The sequence below is a fragment of the Hyla sarda genome, chromosome 7 (assembly GCF_029499605.1).
Source record: "Hyla sarda isolate aHylSar1 chromosome 7, aHylSar1.hap1, whole genome shotgun sequence".
In the NCBI taxonomy this organism is placed as follows: Eukaryota; Metazoa; Chordata; class Amphibia; order Anura; family Hylidae; genus Hyla; species Hyla sarda.
In genome coordinates, this window is record NC_079195.1 from 903,012 (window position 1) to 924,012 (window position 21,001).

General features: G+C 49.7%; 2 protein-coding genes across 6 annotated transcripts in view; one reads left to right on the top strand and one right to left on the bottom strand.

Annotated features, from left to right (window-relative positions):
- The window catches only part of LOC130281657 (anthrax toxin receptor 1-like), a 159,947-nt gene extending 152,213 nt beyond the window's left edge, over positions 1–7,734 (bottom strand). For 2 of the 3 annotated variants that reach the window (XR_008846068.1, XM_056529108.1), the window contains exon 1: positions 7,550–7,734. Coding sequence is in view for 2 of the 3 variants with exons in the window: in XM_056529108.1 (XP_056385083.1) it covers positions 7,550–7,668 (119 nt within the window). In the remaining variant the exon portion in view is untranslated. Of the gene's footprint in view, positions 1–5,370; positions 5,460–7,549 lie in introns of those variants that run through there. The other variant, XM_056529109.1, reaches the window with a different exon arrangement.
- The window catches only part of LOC130281658 (uncharacterized), a 107,766-nt gene that overhangs the window by 45,596 nt on the left and 41,169 nt on the right, over positions 1–21,001 (top strand). The window contains exon 1 of one of the 3 annotated variants that reach the window (XM_056529112.1): positions 18,514–18,578. The exons of the other annotated variants lie outside the window; for them this stretch is intronic. The gene's annotated coding sequence lies outside the window, so the exon portion shown is untranslated. Of the gene's footprint in view, positions 1–18,513; positions 18,579–21,001 lie in introns of those variants that run through there. 3 annotated transcript variants of the gene reach the window in all.

Here is a 21,001-nt window from a genome sequence, read left to right on the forward strand (position 1 = left end):
CTCTGCCTAACTACATGACACACTGTGACAAATCATCAGCTCTGCCTCACTACATGGCACACTGTGACAAATCATCAGCTCTGCCTCACTACATGACACACTGTGACAAATCATCAGCTCAGAATCATTACATGACACACTGTGACAAATCATCAGCTCTGCCTCACTACATGACACACTGTGACAAATCATCAGCTCTGCCTCACTACATGACACACTGTGACAAATCATCAGCCTCACTACATGACACACTGTGACAAATCATCAGCTCTGCCTCACTACATGACACACTGTGACAAATCAGCTCTGCCTCACTACATGACACACTGACAAATCATCAGCTCTGCCTCACTACATGACACACTGTGACAAATCATCAGCTCTGCCTCACTACATGACACACTGTGACAAATCATCAGCTCTGCCTCACTACATGACACACTGTGACAAATCATCAGCTCTGCCTCACTACATGACACACTGACAAATCATCAGCTCTGCCTAACTACATGACACTGTGACAAATCATCAGCTCTGCCTCACTACATGACACACTGTGACAAATCATCAGCTCTGCCTAACTACATGACACACTGTGACAAATCATCAGCTCTGCCTCACTACATGACACACTGTGACAAATCATCAGCTCTGCCTCACTACATGACACACTGTGACAAATCATCAGCTCTGCCTCACTACATGACACACTGTGACAAATCATCAGCTCTGCCTAACTACATGACACACTGTGACAAATCATCAGCTCTGCCTCACTACATGACACACTGTGACAAATCATCAGCTCAGCATCACTACATGGCACACTGTGACAAATCATCAGCTCAGAATCACTACATGACACTGTGACAAATCATCAGCTCAGAATCACTACATGACACACTGTAACAAATCATCAGCTCAGCCTCACTACATGGCACACTGTGACAAATCATCAACCTCACTACATGACACACTGTAACAAATCATCAGCTCAGCCTCACTACATGACACACTGTAACAAATCATCAGCTCTGCCTAACTACATGACACACTGTGACAAATCATCAGCTCAGCCTCCCTACATGACACACTGTGACAAATCATCAGCTCAGCCTAACTACATGACACACTGTGACAAATCATCAGCTCTGCCTCACTACATGGCACACTGTGACAAATCATCAGCTCTGCCTCACTACATGACACACTGTGACAAATCATCAGCTCTGCCTCACTACATGACACACTGTGACAAATCATCAGCTCAGCCTCACTACATGACACACTGTGACAAATCATCAGCTCAGAATCATTACATGACACACTGTGACAAATCATCAGCTCTGCCTCACTACATGACACACTGTGACAAATCATCAGCTCTGCCTCACTACATGACACACTGACAAATCATCAGCTCTGCCTCACTACATGACACACTGTGACAAATCATCAGCTCTGCCTCACTACATGACACACTGTGACAAATCATCAGCTCTGCCTCACTACATGACACACTGTGACAAATCATCAGCTCTGCCTCACTACATGACACACTGTGACAAATCATCAGCTCTGCCTAACTACATGACACTGTGACAAATCATCAGCTCTGCCTCACTACATGACACACTGTGACAAATCATCAGCTCTGCCTAACTACATGACACACTGTGACAAATCATCAGCTCTGCCTCACTACATGACACACTGTGACAAATCATCAGCTCTGCCTCACTACATGACACACTGTGAGAAATCATCAGCCTCACTACATGACACACTGTGACAAATCATCAGCTCAGCATCACTACATGGCACACTGTGACAAATCATCAGCTCAGAATCACTACATGACACACTGTGACAAATCATCAGCTCAGAATCATTACATGACACACTGACAAATCATCAGCTCAGAATCACTACATGACACACTGACCAATCATCAGCTCTGCCTCACTACATGACACACTGTGACAAATCATCAGCTCTGCCTCACTACATGACACTGTGACAAATCATCAGCTCAGAATCACTACATGACACACTAACAAATCATCAGCTCTGCCTCACTACATGGCACACTGTAACAAATCATCAACCTCACTACATGACACACTGTAACAAATCATCAGCTCAGCCTCACTACATGACACACTGTAACAAATCATCAGCTCTGCCTAACTACATGACACACTGTGACAAATCATCAGCTCAGCCTCCCTACATGACACACTGTGACAAATCATCAGCTCAGCCTAACTACATGACACTGTGACAAATCATCAGCTCAGCCTCCCTACATGACACACTGTGACAAATCATCAGCTCAGCCTCCCTACATGACACACTGTGACAAATCATCAGCTATGCCTCACTACATGACACACTGTAACAAATCATCAGCTCTGCCTAACTACATGACACACTGGGAGAAATCATCAGCCTCCCTACATGACACACTGTGACAAATCATCAGCTCAGCCTCACTACATGACACACTGGGAGAAATCATCAGCCTCACTACATGACACACTGTGACAAATCATCAGCTCAGAATCACTACATGACACACTGTGACAAATCATCAGCTCAGAATCACTACATGACACACTGTGACAAATCATCAGCTCAGAATCACTACATGACACTGTGACAAATCATCAGCTCTGCCTCACTACATGACACACTGTGACAAATCATCAGCTCTGCCTCACTACATGACACACTGTGACAAATCATCAGCTCTGCCTCACTACATGACACACTGTGACAAATCATCAGCTCTGCCTCACTACATGACACACTGACAAATCATCAGCTCTGCCTCACTACATGACACACTGTGACAAATCATCAGCTCTGCCTCACTACATGACACACTGTGACAAATCATCAGCTCTGCCTCACTACATGACACACTGACAAATCATCAGCTCTGCCTCACTACATGACACACTGTGACAAATCATCAGCTCTGCCTAACTACATGACACACTGTGACAAATCATCAGCTCTGCCTCACTACATGACACACTGTGACAAATCATCAGCTCTGCCTAACTACATGACACACTGTGACAAATCATCAGCTCAGCATCACTACATGGCACACTGTGACAAATCATCAGCTCTGCCTCACTACATGGCACACTGTGACAAATCATCAGCTCAGAATCACTACATGACACACTGACCAATCATCAGCTCTGCCTCACTACATGACACACTGTGACAAATCATCAGCTCAGAATCATTACATGACACACTGTGACAAATCATCAGCTCTGCCTCACTACATGACACACTGTGGCAAATCATCAGCTCAGAATCATTACATGACACACTGTGACAAATCATCAGCTCAGAATCATTACATGACACACTGTGACAAATCATCAGCTCTGCCTCACTACATGACACACTGTGACAAATCATCAGCTCAGAATCACTACATGACACACTGTGACAAATCATCAGCTCAGAATCATTACATGACACACTGTGACAAATCATCAGCTGTGGGCACTGCCGTACACATCCATAGACATATCAAGGAGCCATGTGCCGCCTGACACTGTGTCACACACTGCTGATGTGCCGTCCCATGTGCGTCAGGTGTACCATGTGACCGGGGGGAGTGCAGTGTGGATGGACGAGGGTCCTCACAGCTAATCCCATTACTGCAGAGCACAAAGATATCAGGTCTATAGACCATCAGGATATCCCAGCATCCCCTCTGTCTACACCTCACCACCGGGACATGGAGGGAGGAGCCCAGGGGGTGGGCAAGAGGTGGCAACAAGACACTCAGATCCAGACCCCGGGCACTCAGATCCAGACCCCGACACCAACACCCAGACCCCGGGCACTCAGATCCAGACCCCGGGCACTCGGACCCAGACCCCGGGCACTCGGACCCAGACCCCGGGCACTCGGACCCAGACCCCGACATCCAGACCCCGGGCACTCAGACCCAGACCCTGGGCATTCAGATCGAGAACATTCAGATCCAGACCCCGGGCACTCAGACCCAGACCCCGACACCAACACCCAGACCCCGGGCATTCAGATCCAGACCCCGGGCACTCAGATCCAGACCCCGACACCCAGACCCTCAGACCCAGACCCTGGGCATTCAGATCGAGAACATTCAGATCCAGACCCCGGGCACTCAGATGCAGACCCCGACACCAACATCCAGACCTCGGGCACTCAGACCCAGACCACGACACCAACATCCAGACCCCGGGCACTCAGACGCAGACACCAACATCCAGACCCTGGGCACTCAGATCCAGACCCAGACCCCGACACCAACATCCAGACCTCGGGCACTAAGACCCAGACCCCGGGCACTCGGATCCAGACCCCGGGCACTCGGACGCAGACCCCGGGCACTCGGACGCAGACCCCGGGCACTCGGACGCAGACCCCGACACCAACATCCAGACCCCGGGCACTCAGATCCAGACCCCGGGCACTCAGACCCAGACCCCAACATCCAGACTCCAGGCACTCAGATCGAGACCCCGGGCACTCAGATCCAGACCCCGATATCCAGACCCCGACACCAACATCCAGACCCCGGGCACTCAGACCCCGACACCAACAGACCTAGACCCTGGGCACTCAGACCCAGACACCAACAGACCTAGACCCTGGGCACTCAGACCCAGACACCAACAGACCTAGACCCTGGGCACTCAGACCCAGACACCAACATCCAGACCCCGGGCACTCAGACCCAGACACCAACATCCAGACCCCGGGCACTCAGACCCAGACCCCGGGCACTCAGATCCAGACACCAACATCTAGACCATGGGCACTCAAATCCAGACCCCGGGCACTCAGATCCAGACCCCGGGCACTCAGACCCCGACACCAACATCCAGACCCCGGGCACTCATATCCAGACCCCGGGCACTCAGATCCAGACCCCGGGCACTCAGATCCAGACCCCGGGCACTCAGACCCCGACACCAACATCCAGACCCCGGGCACTCATATCCAGACCCCGACACCAACATCCAGACCATGGGCACTCAGATCCAGACCCCGACACCAACATCCAGACCATGGGCACTCAGATCCAGACCCCGGGCACCTAGACCAAGAACCCGGGCACCTAGACCCAGAACCCGGGCACCCAGAGCCAGACCTCTGTGCACTCAGATCGAGGACATTCAGATCCAGACCCCGGGCACTCAGACCCAGACCCCGGGCACTCAGACCCTCACTGTGACAAAACATCAGCTGTGGGCACTGCCGTACACATCCATAGACATATCAAGGAGCCATGTGCCGCCTGACACTGTGTCACACACTGCTGATGTGCCGTCCCATGTGCGTCAGGTGTACCATGTGACCGTCCCCCGGGGGGCGCAGTGTGGATGGACGAGGGTCCTCACAGCTAATCCCATTACTGCAGAGCACAAAGATATCAGGTCTATAGACCATCAGGATATCCCAGCATCCCCTCTGTCTACACCTCACCACCGGGACATGGAGGGAGGAGCCCAGGGGGTGGGCAAGAGGTGGCAACAAGACACTCAGATCCAGACCCCGGGCACTCAGACCCAGACCCCAGGCACTCAGACCCAGACCCCGACACCAACACCCAGACCCCAACACCAACACCCAGACCCCGGGCATTCAGATCCAGACCCCGGGCATTCAGATCCAGACCCCGGGCATTCAGATCCAGACCCCGGGCATTCAGACCCAGACCCCGACACCAACACCCAGACCCCGGGCACTCAGATCCAGACTCTGGGCATTCAGATCGAGGATATTCAGATCCAGACCCTGGGCACTCAGATGCAGACTCCGGGCACTCAGATCCAGACCCCGACACCAACATCCAGACCTCGGGCACTCAGACCCAGACCACTCAGATCCAGACCCCGGGCACTCAGACGCAGACCCCGACACCAACATCCAGACCATGGGCACTCAGATCCAGACCCCGGGCACTCAGACCCAGACCCCGGGCACTCAGACCCAGACCCCGGGCACTCAGACCCAGACCCCGGGCACCAACATCCAGACCCCGGGCACCAACATCCAGACATCAACTTCGAGACCCCGGGCACTCAGATCCAGACCCCGGGCACTCAGATCCAGACCCCGGGCACTCAGATCCAGACCCCGGGCACTCAGATCCAGACCCCGGGCACTCAGATCCAGACCCCGACACCAACATCCAGACCCCGGGCACTCAGACGCAGACCCCGGGCACTCAGACGCAGACACCAACATCCAGACCATGGGCACTCAGATCCAGACCCCGGGCACTCAGATCCAGACCCTGACACCAACATCCAGACCCCGGGCACTCAGACCCCGACACCAACAGACCTAGACCCTGGGCACTCAGACCCAGACACCAACATCCAGACCCCGGGCACTCAGACCCAGACACCAACATACAGACCCCGGGCACTCAGATCCAGACCCCGGGCACTCAGACCCAGACACCAACATCTAGACCATGGGCACTCAAATCCAGACCCGGGCACTCAGATCCAGACCCCAACATCCAGACCCCGGGCACTCAGACCCCGACACCAACATCCAGACCCCCGGGCACCTAGACCAAGAACCCGGCACCTAGACCCAGAACCCGGGCACCCAGAGCCAGACCTCTGTGCACTCAGAGCTAGACCCCAGGCACTCAGATCCAGACCAGGGGCACTCAGATCCAGACCCCGGGCACCCAGATGCAGACTCCAAGCACTCAGATCCAGACCCCGGGCACCCAGATGCAGACTCCAAGCACTCAGATCCAGACCCTGGGCACTCAGACCCAGACCCCGGGTACTCAGATCGAGGACATTCAGATCCAGACCCCGGGCACTCAGACCCAGACCCCGGGCACTCAGAACCCAGGCACTGAGATTTAGATCTCGGGCACCTACATCCAGACCCTGTGCATTCAGATCCAGAACCAAGACATTAAGATCCAGTCCCTGTGCAGTCAGATCCAGAACTCTAGACATTCAGATCCAGACTCTGGGCACTCAGATTCCAGTCACTCAGATCCAGACCACAGGCCCCTAGATCCAGACCCCGGTCACTCAGATCCAGGACACTCGGATCCAGACCCCAGGCACCCAGACAGACTCCAAGCACTCAGATCCAGACCCCGGGCACTCAGATCCAGACCCCGGGAACTCAGATCGAGGACACTCAGAGCCAGACCCCGGGCACTCAGACCCAGACCCAGGGCACTCAGAGCCAGGCCCTGTGCACTCAGATTCAGGACATTCATATCCAGACCCCGGACTGTGTATAGCTCAGAAGGACGCACTTATATTATATTACGTTACATTTCGGACATTCCAAAAAGTTGTGAAGAAACGGGCGATAAGATTTGGGACATGAATATTCTGGAGTTTTATGGATCTGTTAGATCCCGGTTGTTTTTTTCATGGTCCACGTCTGGTGGCGTAGCCTCGTATGCACTCCGTCCCACTGTGTCAGGACACTCTAATACTTCAGCCCCTTTGTTCCCTCCTGTTCCCCTCGGGACACTCACTTGTCTAGAATGAAGTAGAGATCGAATGCCCCATCACAGGAGCGCTGCTCCTCCACCTCCTGAGCCTGGCACCACAGGGGGACGAGGGCTACAAGGGCGAGGAGGATCCCACGCTTCATGGCCCACCGTGTCCCCGCGTCTCCTCACCCAGGACTGAGGGAGAAGGAGGAGGAGAGGGGGCAGCAGCCAGGGGTGGAGGAGGATGGAGGAGGAAGAGGATGGAAGGAGGAGGAGAGGAATGTCCATGGAGCCCCAGGGGGGGGGGGGGATTTAACCCATTCAGGGCTCCGCAGGATCCAGCTCTCCCTGTGGGAAAATACTGTAGAAGTCACGTTATGGTGGAGACTTTATACAAGTGACAACTCAATGAGGGGGCGAGAAAAACTATCAGATGTAGCAGAGCTGAGCACGTTGTGTATCTGCTGGATCAGCAACTACGGGAAGATAAATCAATAGGAAAACATGACGAACAGTGGGCTCATACTACACATAAATAATACCGCCATATAGTGCTCATACTACACATACACATATAAATAATACCACCATATAGTGCCCAAACTACATATACACACATAAATAATACCGCCATATAGTGCTCATACTACACATACACATATAAATAATACCGCCATATAGTGCTCATACTACACATATAAATAATACTGCCATATAGTGCTCATACTACACATACACATAAATAATACCGCCATATAGTGCTCATACTACACATATAAATAATACCGCCATATAGTGCTCGTACTACGCATACACATATAAATAATACCGCCATATAGTGCTCATACTACACATATAAATAATACCGCCATATAGTGCTCATACTACACATATAAATAATACCGCCATATAGTGCTCATACTACACATATAAATAATACCGCCATATAGTGCTCGTACTACGCATACACATATAAATAATACCGCCATATAGTGCTCATACTACACATATAAATAATACCGCCATATAGTGCTCGTACTACGCATACACATATAAATAATACCGCCATATAGTGCTCATACTACACATATAAATAATACCGCCATATAGTGCCCATACTACACATACACATATAAATAATACCGCCATATAGTGCTCATACTACACATATAAATAATACCGCCATATAGTGCTCATACTACACATACACATATAAATAATACCGCCATATAGTGCTCATACTACACATATAAATAATACCGCCATATAGTGCCCATACTACACATACACATATAAATAATACCGCCATATAGTGCTCATACTACACATATAAATAATACCGCCATATAGTGCTCATACTACACATACACATATAAATAATACCGCCATATAGTGCCCATACTACACATACACATATAAATACTACCGTCATATAGTGCTCATACTACACATACACATATAAATAATACCGCCATATAGTGCTCATGCTACACATATAAATAATACCGCCATATAGTGCTCATACTACACATATACATATAAATAATACCGCCATATAGTGCTCATACTACACATACACATATAAATAATACCGCCATATAGTGCTCATGCTACACATATAAATAATACCGCCATATAGTGCCCATACTACACATATAAATAATACCGCCATATAGTGCCCATACTACACATACACATATAAATAACACGCCATATAGTGCTCATACTACACATAAATAATACTGCCATATAGTGCTCATACTACACATACACATAAATAATACCTCCATATAGTGCCCATACTACACATACACATATAAATAATACCACCATATAGTGCCCAAACTACATATACACACATAAATAATACCGCCATATAGTGCTCATACTACACATTCACATATAAATAATATCGTCATATAGTGCTCATACTACATATATAAATAATACCGCCATATAGTGCTCATACTACACATATAATTAATACCGCCATATAGTGCTCATACTACACATACACATAAATAATACTGCCATATAGTGCTCATACTACACATACACATAAATAATACCGCCATATAGTGCTCATACTATATATACACATATAAATAATACCGCCATATAGTGCCCATACTACACATACACATATAAATAATACCGCCATATAGTGCCCAAACTACATATACACACATAAATAATACCGCCATATAGTGCTCATACTACACATACACATAAATAATACCGTCATATAGTGCTCATACTACATATAAATAATACCGCCATATAGTGCCCATACTACACATGCACATATAAATAATACCGCCATATAGTGCCCAAACTACATATACACATATAAATAATATCACCATATAGTGCTCATACTACACATACACATAAATAATAACACCATATAGTGCTCATACTACACATACAAATAATACCGCCATATAGTGCTCATACTACATCCATATATATACTGTATAATACCTCTATACATCATATAAATAATACCGCCATATAGTGCTCATACTACACATACATCATATAAATAATACCGCCATATAGTGCTCATACTACACATATAAATAATACCGCCATATAGTGCTCATGCTACACATAAATAATACAACCATATAGTGCTCATGCTACACATAAATAATACCGCCATATAGTGCTCATACTACACATATAAATAATACCGCCATATAGTGCTCATACTACACATACACATATAAATAATACCGCCATATAGTGCTCATACTAAACATATAAATAATACTGCCATATAGTGCCCATACTACACATACACATAAATAATACCGCCATATAGTGCTCATACTACATATATAAATAATACTACCATATAGTGCTCATACTACACATACACATATAAATAATACCGCCATATAGTGCTCATACTACACATACACATATAAATAATACCGCCATATAGTGCTCATACTACATATACACATTATTTATGTGTATATGTAGTATGAGCACTATATGGCGGTATTATTTATACCACCATATAGTGCTCATACTACACATACACATATAAATAATACCGCCATATAGTGCTCATACTACACATACATCAAATAAATAATACCGCCATATAGTGCTCATACTACACATATAAATACCGCCATATAGTGCTCATGCTGCACATATAAATAATACAACCATATAGTGCTCATGCTACACATATAAATAATACCGCCATATAGTGCTCATACTACATCCATATATATATATACTGTATAATACCTCTATCATATAAATAATACCGCCATATAGTGCTCATACTACACATACATCATATAAATAATACCGCCATATAGTGCTCATACTACACATACAAATAATACTGCCATATAGTGCTCATACTACACATACACATATAAATAATACCACTATATAGTGCTCATACTACACATACTTCATAAAAATAATACCGCCTTATAGTGCTCATACTACACATACACATATAAATAATACCGCCATATAGTGCTCATACTACACATACACATAAATAATACCGCCATATAGCGCTCATACTACACATACAAATAATACCGTCATATAGTGCTCATACTACATCCATATATATATATATATATATATATATATATACTGTATAATACCTCTATACATCATATAAATAATACTGCCATATAGTGCTCATACTACACATACTTCATAAAAATAATACCGCCATATAGTGCTCATACTACACATACAAATAATACCGCCATATAGTGCTCATACTACACATACATCATATAAATAATACCGCCATATAGTGCTCATACTACACATACACATATAAATAATACCACTATATAGTGCTCATACTACACATACTTCATAAAAATAATACCGGCATATAGAGCTCATACTACACATGCACATAAATAATACTGCCATATAGTGCTCATACTACATATACAAATATAAATAATACCGCCATATAGTGCTCATACTACATCCATATATATACTGTATAATACCTCTATACATCATATAAATAAGACCACCATATAGTTCTCATACTACATATCCTTATATATACTGTATAATAACTTTATACATCATAAAAATAATACCACCATACACTGCTCATACTACACATCCATATATATTTACACCATAAAATACCTCTATACATCAAATAAATAATACCACCATATAGTGCCCATAATACACATCCATACATACACTTATTATACCTCCTTACATACTGTACAATACCTCCATATAGTATCCAAGTAATATTACCGTACTGGGCCCTTACAATAATGTGTCCAAATAACAATACCCTGTAATGCCTCATCAATCCGCCTATACTGACTCCACATAACACCGCCATGTAGATCAGGGTCCTTAAAGGGGAACTCCAGTAAAAAGCATTGTTTTTTCATATCAATTGGCTCCAGAAAGTTCTACAGATTTGTAAATTACTTGTATTAAAAAATCTTAATCCTTCCAGTACTTATCAGCTGTTACATGATCCTCAGGAAGTAATTTTCTTTTTGAATTTCCTTTAGTCTGACCACAGTGCTCTCTGCTGACACCTCTGTCCACGTCAGGAACTGTCCAGAGTAGGAGCAAATCCCCATAGCAAACCTCTCCTGCTCTGGACAGTTCCTGACGTGGACAGAGGTGTCAGCAGAGAGCACTGTGGTCAGACTAAAGGAAATTCAAAAAGAAAATAACTTCCTGTGGTGCATATAGCAGCTGATAAGTACTGGAAGTATTAAGACTTTTTAGTAGAAGCAATTTACAAATCTGTTTTACTCTCTGGAGCCCATTGAGATGGAGTGCCCCTTTAACAATTTCCCCACTGCCTGTCACGACCCAGGAAAAGCCTTGTGCTACATCTGACAGTCTCAGCTCTGCTACATATCAGAAAAAGGATTGGAGGGCGGGCGAGACACAGCCGGGTGTGAGAGAGAGCGGGCGAGAGACAGCCGGGTGTGAGAGAGAGAGGGCGAGAGACAGCCGGGTGTGAGAGAGAGAGGGGGCGAGAGACAGCCGGGTGTGAGAGAGAGAGGGGGCGAGAGACAGCCGGGTGTGAGAGAGAGAGGGGGCGAGAGACAGCCGGGTGTGAGAGAGAGAGGGGGGGCGAGAGACAGCCGGGTGTGAGAGAGAGAGGGGGCGAGAGACAGCCGGGTGTGAGAGAGAGAGGGGGCGAGACACAGCCGGGTGTGAGAGAGAGAGGGGGCGAGAGACAGCCGGGTGTGAGAGAGAGAGGGGGCGAGAGACAGCCGGGTGTGAGAGAGAGAGGGGGCGAGAGACAGCCGGGTGTGAGAGAGAGAGGGGGGGCGAGAGACAGCCGGGTGTGAGAGAGAGAGGGGGCGAGAGACAGCCGGGTGTGAGAGAGAGAGGGGGCGAGACACAGCCGGGTGTGAGAGAGAGCGGGCGAGAGACAGCCGGGTGTGAGAGAGAGAGGGCGAGAGACAGCCGGGTGTGAGAGAGAGCGGGCGAGAGACAGCCGGGTGTGAGAGAGAGCGGGCGAGAGACAGCCGGGTGTGAGAGAGAGCGGGCGAGAGACAGCCGGGTGTGAGAGAGAGAGGGCGAGAGACAGCCGGGTGTGAGAGAGAGAGGGCGAGAGACAGCCGGGTGTGAGAGAGAGAGGGCGAGAGACAGCCGGGTGTGAGAGAGAGAGGGCGAGAGACAGCCGGGTGTGAGAGAGAGAGGGCGAGAGACAGCCGGGTGTGAGAGAGAGAGGGCGAGAGACAGCCGGGTGTGAGAGAGAGAGGGCGAGAGACAGCCGGGTGTGAGAGAGAGAGGGTGAGAGACAGCCGGGTGTGAGAGAGAGAGAGAGGGCGAGAGACAGCCGGGTGTGAGAGAGAGAGGGCGAGGATGGAACAGGGCGAGGCCCTACGAGAGGAGGAGAGTGCAGCACAGAGACAGGCAGGAAAGTGCAGCACAGAGACAGGCAGGAGAGCGCAGCACAGAGACAGGCAGGAGAGCGCAGCACAGAGACAGGCAGGAGAGCGCAGCACAGAGACAGGCAGGAGAGCGCAGCACAGAGACAGGCAGGAGAGCGCAGTATAGAGATGGAGAAGAGAGCGCAGTATAGAGATGGAGAGGAGAGAAGAGCGCAGTATAGAGATGGAGAGGAGAGAAGAGCGCAGTATAGAGATGGAGAGGAGAGAAGAGCGCAGTATAGAGATGGAGAGGAGAGAAGAGCGCAGTATAGAGATGGAGAGGAGAGAAGAGCGCAGTACAATACACCGGGAGACAATACACCGGGGGACAATACACCGGGGAACAATACACCGGGGAACAATACACCGGGGGACAATACGCCGGGGGACAATACGCCGGGAGACAATACGCCGGGAGACAATACGCCGGGAGACAATACGCCGGGAGACAATACGCCGGGAGACAATACGCCGGGGGACAATACGCCGGGGGACAATACGCCGGGGGACAATACGCCGGGGGACAATACGCCGGGAGACAATACGCCGGGAGACAATACACCGGGAGACAATACACCGGGAGACAATACACCGGGAGACAATACACCGGGAGACGGGACAATACACCGGGGGACAATACACCGGGGGACAATACACCGGGGGACAATACACCGGGGGACAATACACCGGGGGACAATACACCGGGGGACAATACACCGGGGGACAATACACCGGGGGACAATACACCGGGGGACAATACACCGGGAGACAATACACCGGGGGACAATACACCGGGGGACAATACACCGGGAGACAATACACCGGGAGACAATACACCGGGGGACATTACACCGGGAGACAATACACGGGGGACAATACACCGGGGGACAATACACCGGGGGACAATACACCGGGGGACATTACACCGGGGGACATTACACCGGGGGACATTACACCGGGGGACAATACACCGGGAGACAATACACCGGGGGACAATACACCGGGGGACAATACACCGGGGGACAATACACCGGGAGACAATACACCGGGGGACAATACACCGGGGGACAATACACCGGGAGACAATACACCGGGGGACATTACACCGGGAGACAATACACGGGGGACAATACACCGGGGGACAATACACCGGGGGACAATACACCGGGGGACATTACACCGGGGGACATTACACCGGGGGACATTACACCGGGGGACAATACACCGGGAGACAATACACCGGGGGACAATACACCGGGTTGTAGTGCAGGTGAAATACACAGATCACCCTTCAAACTGTGTAAAATTCAAATGTTCTTGATGAGTGCAGGAGATTGCACCTGTGTAGTGTAGCCATGGTGACCGTACAGCTAAGAATATACCACTGTATGTGCAGGGAGAGGGAGGGAGAAGGAGGTACAGCTGTTGGGTCTATGTACGTGTGTGAGCGTGTGTATGTAGCAGAGCTGAGTGTGTGTATGTAGCAGAGCTGAGTGTGTGATCAGGTGTATGTAGCAGAGCTGAGTGTGTGTGTGGCTTACACATAATCACACATTCAGCTCTGCTGCATACCCATGTCGCACACTAATTTCTGCTACCAGGGTGCCTCCAGCTTTTGCAAAACTGCAACTCCCAGCATGCCAAGTTTTGCGACACTTGGAGGCATTCTGGTTGGTAAACACCGATACAGAGGGAAGGGGACAGATTCTTCAGCAAAATTACATATTTTTTTAAACCCAGACATTTTGGGGGAGATTCTCAAAAACTCCTGTAATTTCTGTTGCAGCGATATTATTCGCACCTTTTTTTTTTTTCTCCTCACATTTTCAAAGGTCTCTTTTGCTGCTTTGAAAATATGTGAAAATTCATTTTTGCACCACTTTTTTTTTTTTTTGCACCAAAATATTTTTTTGTAGCAGCCATATTGTTGTTTTTTTTTTTGCGCCAAAATTGCCGCGTTTGGTGCCAAAATCGGCAATGTTTGTGCAAACATTGTCAATTTTTGCGATAACTTTTACATCCAAGAAAATTCTGGTGGAAACATCTCACAAAATATTCCATGGTTACCAGCGCCCAGACAAGCGATATCTGTATAAATAAAACATTTCGGAGCTTAAATGTGAGTGCAGGTGCAGTGACCACAGACGTGAAAGGTTTTGATCATACAGGCTCCATTATAAGTTATATAAGTCTATGGAGCCCATCTCCTGCAACAAGTTGTATCAAGTGGCCAGCCAGGGAGTGAAGCATAGCAGGTATATCAAGAAATTATTGGGGGTCTCACCCTTGATCAGTGTAAGCTATGAATCCAGCGCTGGACTATGAGATAACATTTACTGAAAGCAGCAGCCGCATGGAGAACATTATAGAGCAGTACTGACTGGTGTAAGCTGCGAGTCCAGCATTGGGGGGGGGGGGGGGGGGGGAGAGATATAACTTACTACAAGCAGCAGCAGCAAGGAGAACATTACAGAGCAGTACTGACTGGTGTAAGCTGCAAGTCCAGCATTGGGGGGCGAGAGATATAACTTACTACAAGCAGCAGCAGCATGGAGGACATTATAGAGCAGTACTGATTAGTGTAAGCTGTGAGTCTTTCACTGGGGGAGATATTACATTTACTTCAAGCAGCAGCATGGAGGACATTATAGAGCAGCACTGATCAGCATAATATGTGTAATATGTTAAGTCCATTATGTATGTCCAGTACTGGGGAGAAATATAGCATTTACTTCCGGCAGTGGCATGGAGGACATTATAGTGTAGTGTATAGAGCAGTACTGATAAGCGTAACATGTGTGTCCAGTACTGGGGAGAAATATAGCATTTACTTCCGGCAGTGGCATGGAGGACATTATAGTGTAGTGTATAGAGCAGTACTGATAAGCGTAACATGTGTGTCCAGTACTGGGGAGAAATATAACAATTACTACAAGCAGCAGCAGCATGGAGGACATAATAGAGCAAAACTTATCAGTGTAAGTTGTGAGTCCAGCATTGAGGAGAAATATAATAATTACTAGCAGCAGCAGCAGCGGCATGGTGGACATTATAGAGCAGTACTGATCAGTGTAAGCTGCGAGTCCAGCAATGGGGGAGGGATTATAACATTTACTAAACAGCAGCATGGAGGACATTATAGAGCAGTACTGTTTAGTATAAGCTTTGAGTCCAGCACTGGATTAAGATAAAACATTCCCTACAAGCAGACATTGACCAATCAAAACATTTGACAGGTCTGTGTGACATGTCAAAAGTAAATTTTTTTTAATGACAGTAACGCTTCATGGCCCACGTACATGTCTAATGTGACAACAGAATATCCAAGGTATATGGGAGCTTCATGCCTCTCTCACTCTCTCCTCTGACTGCAGATAATGGGGGGGGGGGGGGCATTGGAGTTTGCTCTTGCGGTGATAAGCTATTGGCAGAAAAGTCTGGAGGGGTCTGGCAGGGGTCTCCCCTTCCCTCCACTGTGAATGGATGACCTCTCGAGCTGAGCGTTCATGTGTATGGGTTAACAGGTATCTTAAGGTTATGGACAGTTTTAGACAATTTACTACAAGCAGCAGCAGCATGGAGGACATAATAGTGTAGTACTGATCGGTGTAAGCAGTAACTTGAGTACTGGGATGAGATGTAACATTTACAGCATACAGCAGCAGCATGGAGGACATTATAGTGTAGTACTGATCTGTGTAAGCAGTAAATTGAGCACTGGGATGAGATGTAACATTTACAGCATACAGCAGCAGCATGGAGGACATTATAGTGTAGTACTGATCTGTGTAAGCAGTAAATTGAGCACTGGGATGAGATGTAACATTTACAGCATACAGCAGCAGCATGGAGGACATTATAGTGTAGTACTGATCTGTGTAAGCAGTAAATTGAGCACTGGGATGAGATGTAACATTTACAGCATACAGCAGCAGCATGGAGGACATTATAGTGTAGTACTGATCGGTGTAAGCAGTAAATTGAGCACTGGGATGAGATGTAACATTTACAGCATACAGCAGCAGCATGGAGGACATTATAGTGTAGTACTGATCTGTGTAAGCAGTAAATTGAGCACTGGGATGAGATGTAACATTTACAGCATACAGCAGCAGCATGGAGGACATTATAGTGTAGTACTGATCTGTGTAAGCAGTAAATTGAGCACTGGGATGAGATGTAACATTTACAGCATACAGCAGCAGCATGGAGGACATTATAGTGTAGTACTGATCGGTGTAAGCAGTAAATTGAGCACTGGGATGAGATGTAACATTTACAGCATACAGCAGCAGCATGGAGGACATTATAGTGTAGTACTGATCGGTGTAAGCAGTAAATTGAGCACTGGGATGAGATGTAACATTTACAGCATACAGCAGCAGCATGGAGGACATTATAGTGTAGTACTGATCGGTGTAAGCAGTAAATTGAGCACTGGGATGAGATGTAACATTTACAGCATACAGCAGCAGCATGGAGGACATTATAGTGTAGTACTGATCGGTGTAAGCAGTAAATTGAGCACTGGGATGAGATGTAACATTTACAGCATACAGCAGCAGCATGGAGGACATAATAGTGTTGTACTGATCGGTGTAAGCAGTAAATTGAGCACTGGGATGAGATGTAACATTTACAGCAGCAGCATGGAGGACATTATAGAGCAGCACTGATCAGTGCAAGAGCAGTGTAGAGCAGTATACCTGTGGTGTCAAACTGTGGCCCTACAGATGTTGAAAACTTCAACTCCCAGCATGCCCGGAGAGGTAATGGCTGTCCGGACATGTTGGGAGTTGAAGTTCTGTGACATCTAAAAGGGCCACAGTTTGAGATCACAGGTGTAGACAATATCCCAATGTTTGGTGCCCACTCGCCCTCCACTTCACCATAGAAGACTCCACGATCGGTTCCTTGGTATTAACCATTTATTATCCTACATTTTTTATCCTTTTATGGAGGTAAATGGGTAAACGTGTCGTGCGGTCCCAATCCAGCGATCAAATCCAATCACCTGTGCACAATTCTTCTCCGTCCCAGTGAACATCCGGCCTCGGGGCCATCGGGGAGGAACGCGAAGGTTCTGCGTCTGGAGACCAGAGATGTCGTGACGGCGTTATGCTTCTTTCTGCATTGAGGTGGAAAACAGGTTGCTGGGTCCAGGAGCAGATAGACCCCCGGTACAGGCGGCTGGTGGGCTCACATGGTCTGGAGATCCTAACACCAGGGACCGATCCACAGGACGTGGTGTACAGGGGGGGGGGGGGGGGAGATCCTAACACCAGGGACCGATCCACAGGACGCGGTGTACAGGGGGGGGGGGGGGAGATCCTAACACCAGGGACCGATCCACAGGACGCGGTGTACAGGGGGGGGGGGGGGGGAGATCCTAACACCAGGGACCGATCCACAGGACGTGGTGTACAGGGGGGGGGGGGGGAGATCCTAACACCAGGGACCGATCCACAGGACGTGGTATACAGGGGGGGGGGGGGGGGGGGAGATCCTAACACCAGGGACCGATCCACAGGACGTGGTGTACAGGGGGGGGGGGGGGGAGATTCTAACACCAGGGACCGATCCACAGGACGTGGTGTACAGGGGGGGGGGGGGGAGATCCTAACACCAGGGACCGATCCACAGGACGTGGTATACAGGGGGGGGGGGGGGGGGGAGATCCTAACACCAGGGACCGATCCACAGGACGTGGTGTACAGGGGGGGGGGGGGAGATTCTAACACCAGGGACCGATCCACAGGACGTGGTGTACAGGGGGGGGGGGGGGGGAGATCCTAACACCAGGGACCGATCCACAGGACGTGGTGTACAGGGGGGGGGGGGGGGAGATCCTAACACCAGGGACCGATCCACAGGACGTGGTGTACAGGGGGGGGGGGGGAGATCCTAACACCAGGGACCGATCCACTGGACGTGGTGTACAGGGGGGGGGGGGGGGGAGATCCTAACACCAGGGACCGATCCACAGGACGTGGTATACAGGGGGGGGGGGGGGAGATCCTAACACCAGGGACCGATCCACAGAACGTGGTGTACAGGGGGGGGGGGGGGGAGAGATCCTAACACCAGGGACCGATCCTCAGGACGTGGTGTACAGGGGGGGGGGGGGGGGGGGGAGATCCTAACACCAGGGACCGATCCACAGGACGTGGTGTACAGGGGGGGGGGGGGGGAGATCCTAACACCAGGGACCGATCCACAGGACGTGGTGTACAGGGGGGGGGGGGGAGATCCTAACACCAGGGACCGATCCACAGGACGTGGTGTACAGGGGGGGGGGGAGATCCTAACACCAGGGACCGATCCACAGGACGTGGTGTACAGGGGGGGGGGGGGGAGATCCTAACACCAGGGACCGATCCTCAGGACGTGGTGTACAGGGGGGGGGGGGGGAGATCCTAACACCAGGGACCGATCCACAGGACGTGGTGTACAGGGGGGGGGGGGGGGGAGATCCTAACACCAGGGACCGATCCACTGGACGTGGTGTACGGGGGGGGGGGGAGATCCTAACACCAGGGACCGATCCACAGGACGTGGTGTACGGGGGGGGGGGGGGGGGGGAGATCCTAACACCAGGGACCGATCCACAGGACGTGGTGTACGGGGGGGGGGGGGGGAGATCCTAACACCAGGGACCGATCCACAGGACGTGGTGTACGGGGGGGGGAGATCCTAACACCAGGGACCGATCCACAGGACGTGGTGTACAGGGGGGGGGGGAGATCCTAACACCAGGGACCGATCCACAGGACGTGGTGTACAGGGGGGGGGGGAGATCCTAACACCAGGGACCGATCCACAGGACGTGGTGTACAGGGGGGGGGGAGATCCTAACACCAGGGACCGATCCTCAGGACGTGGTGTACAGGGGGGGGGGGGGAGATCCTAACACCAGGGACCGATCCACAGGACGTGGTGTACAGGGGGGGGGGGGGGGGGGAGATCCTAACACCAGGGACCGATCCACTGGACGTGGTGTACGGGGGGGGGTTAGGGAGATCCTAACACCAGGGACCGATCCTCAGGACGTGGTGTACAGGGGGGGGGGGGGGGGAGATCCTAACACCAGGGACCGATCCACAGGACGTGGTGTACAGGGGGGGGGGGGAGATCCTAACACCAGGGACCGATCCACTGGACGTGGTGTACGGGGGGGGGGGGGGGGGTTAGGGAGATCCTAACACCAGGGACCGATCCACTGGACGTGGTGTACGGGGGGGGGGGGGGGTTAGGGAGATCCTAACACCAGGGACCGATCCTCAGGACGTGGTGTACAGGGGGGGGGGGGGGAGATCCTAACACCAGGGACCGATCCACAGGACGTGGTGTACAGGGGGGGGGGGGGGGGAGATCCTAACACCAGGGACCGATCCACAGGACGTGGTGTACAGGGGGGGGGGGGGGGGGCGGGAGATCCTAACACCAGGGACCGATCCACAGGACGTGGTGTACAGGGGGGGGGGGGGAAGTTCCTAACACCAGGGACTGATCCACAGGACGTGGTGTACACGGGGGGGGGGGGAGATCCTAACACCAGGGA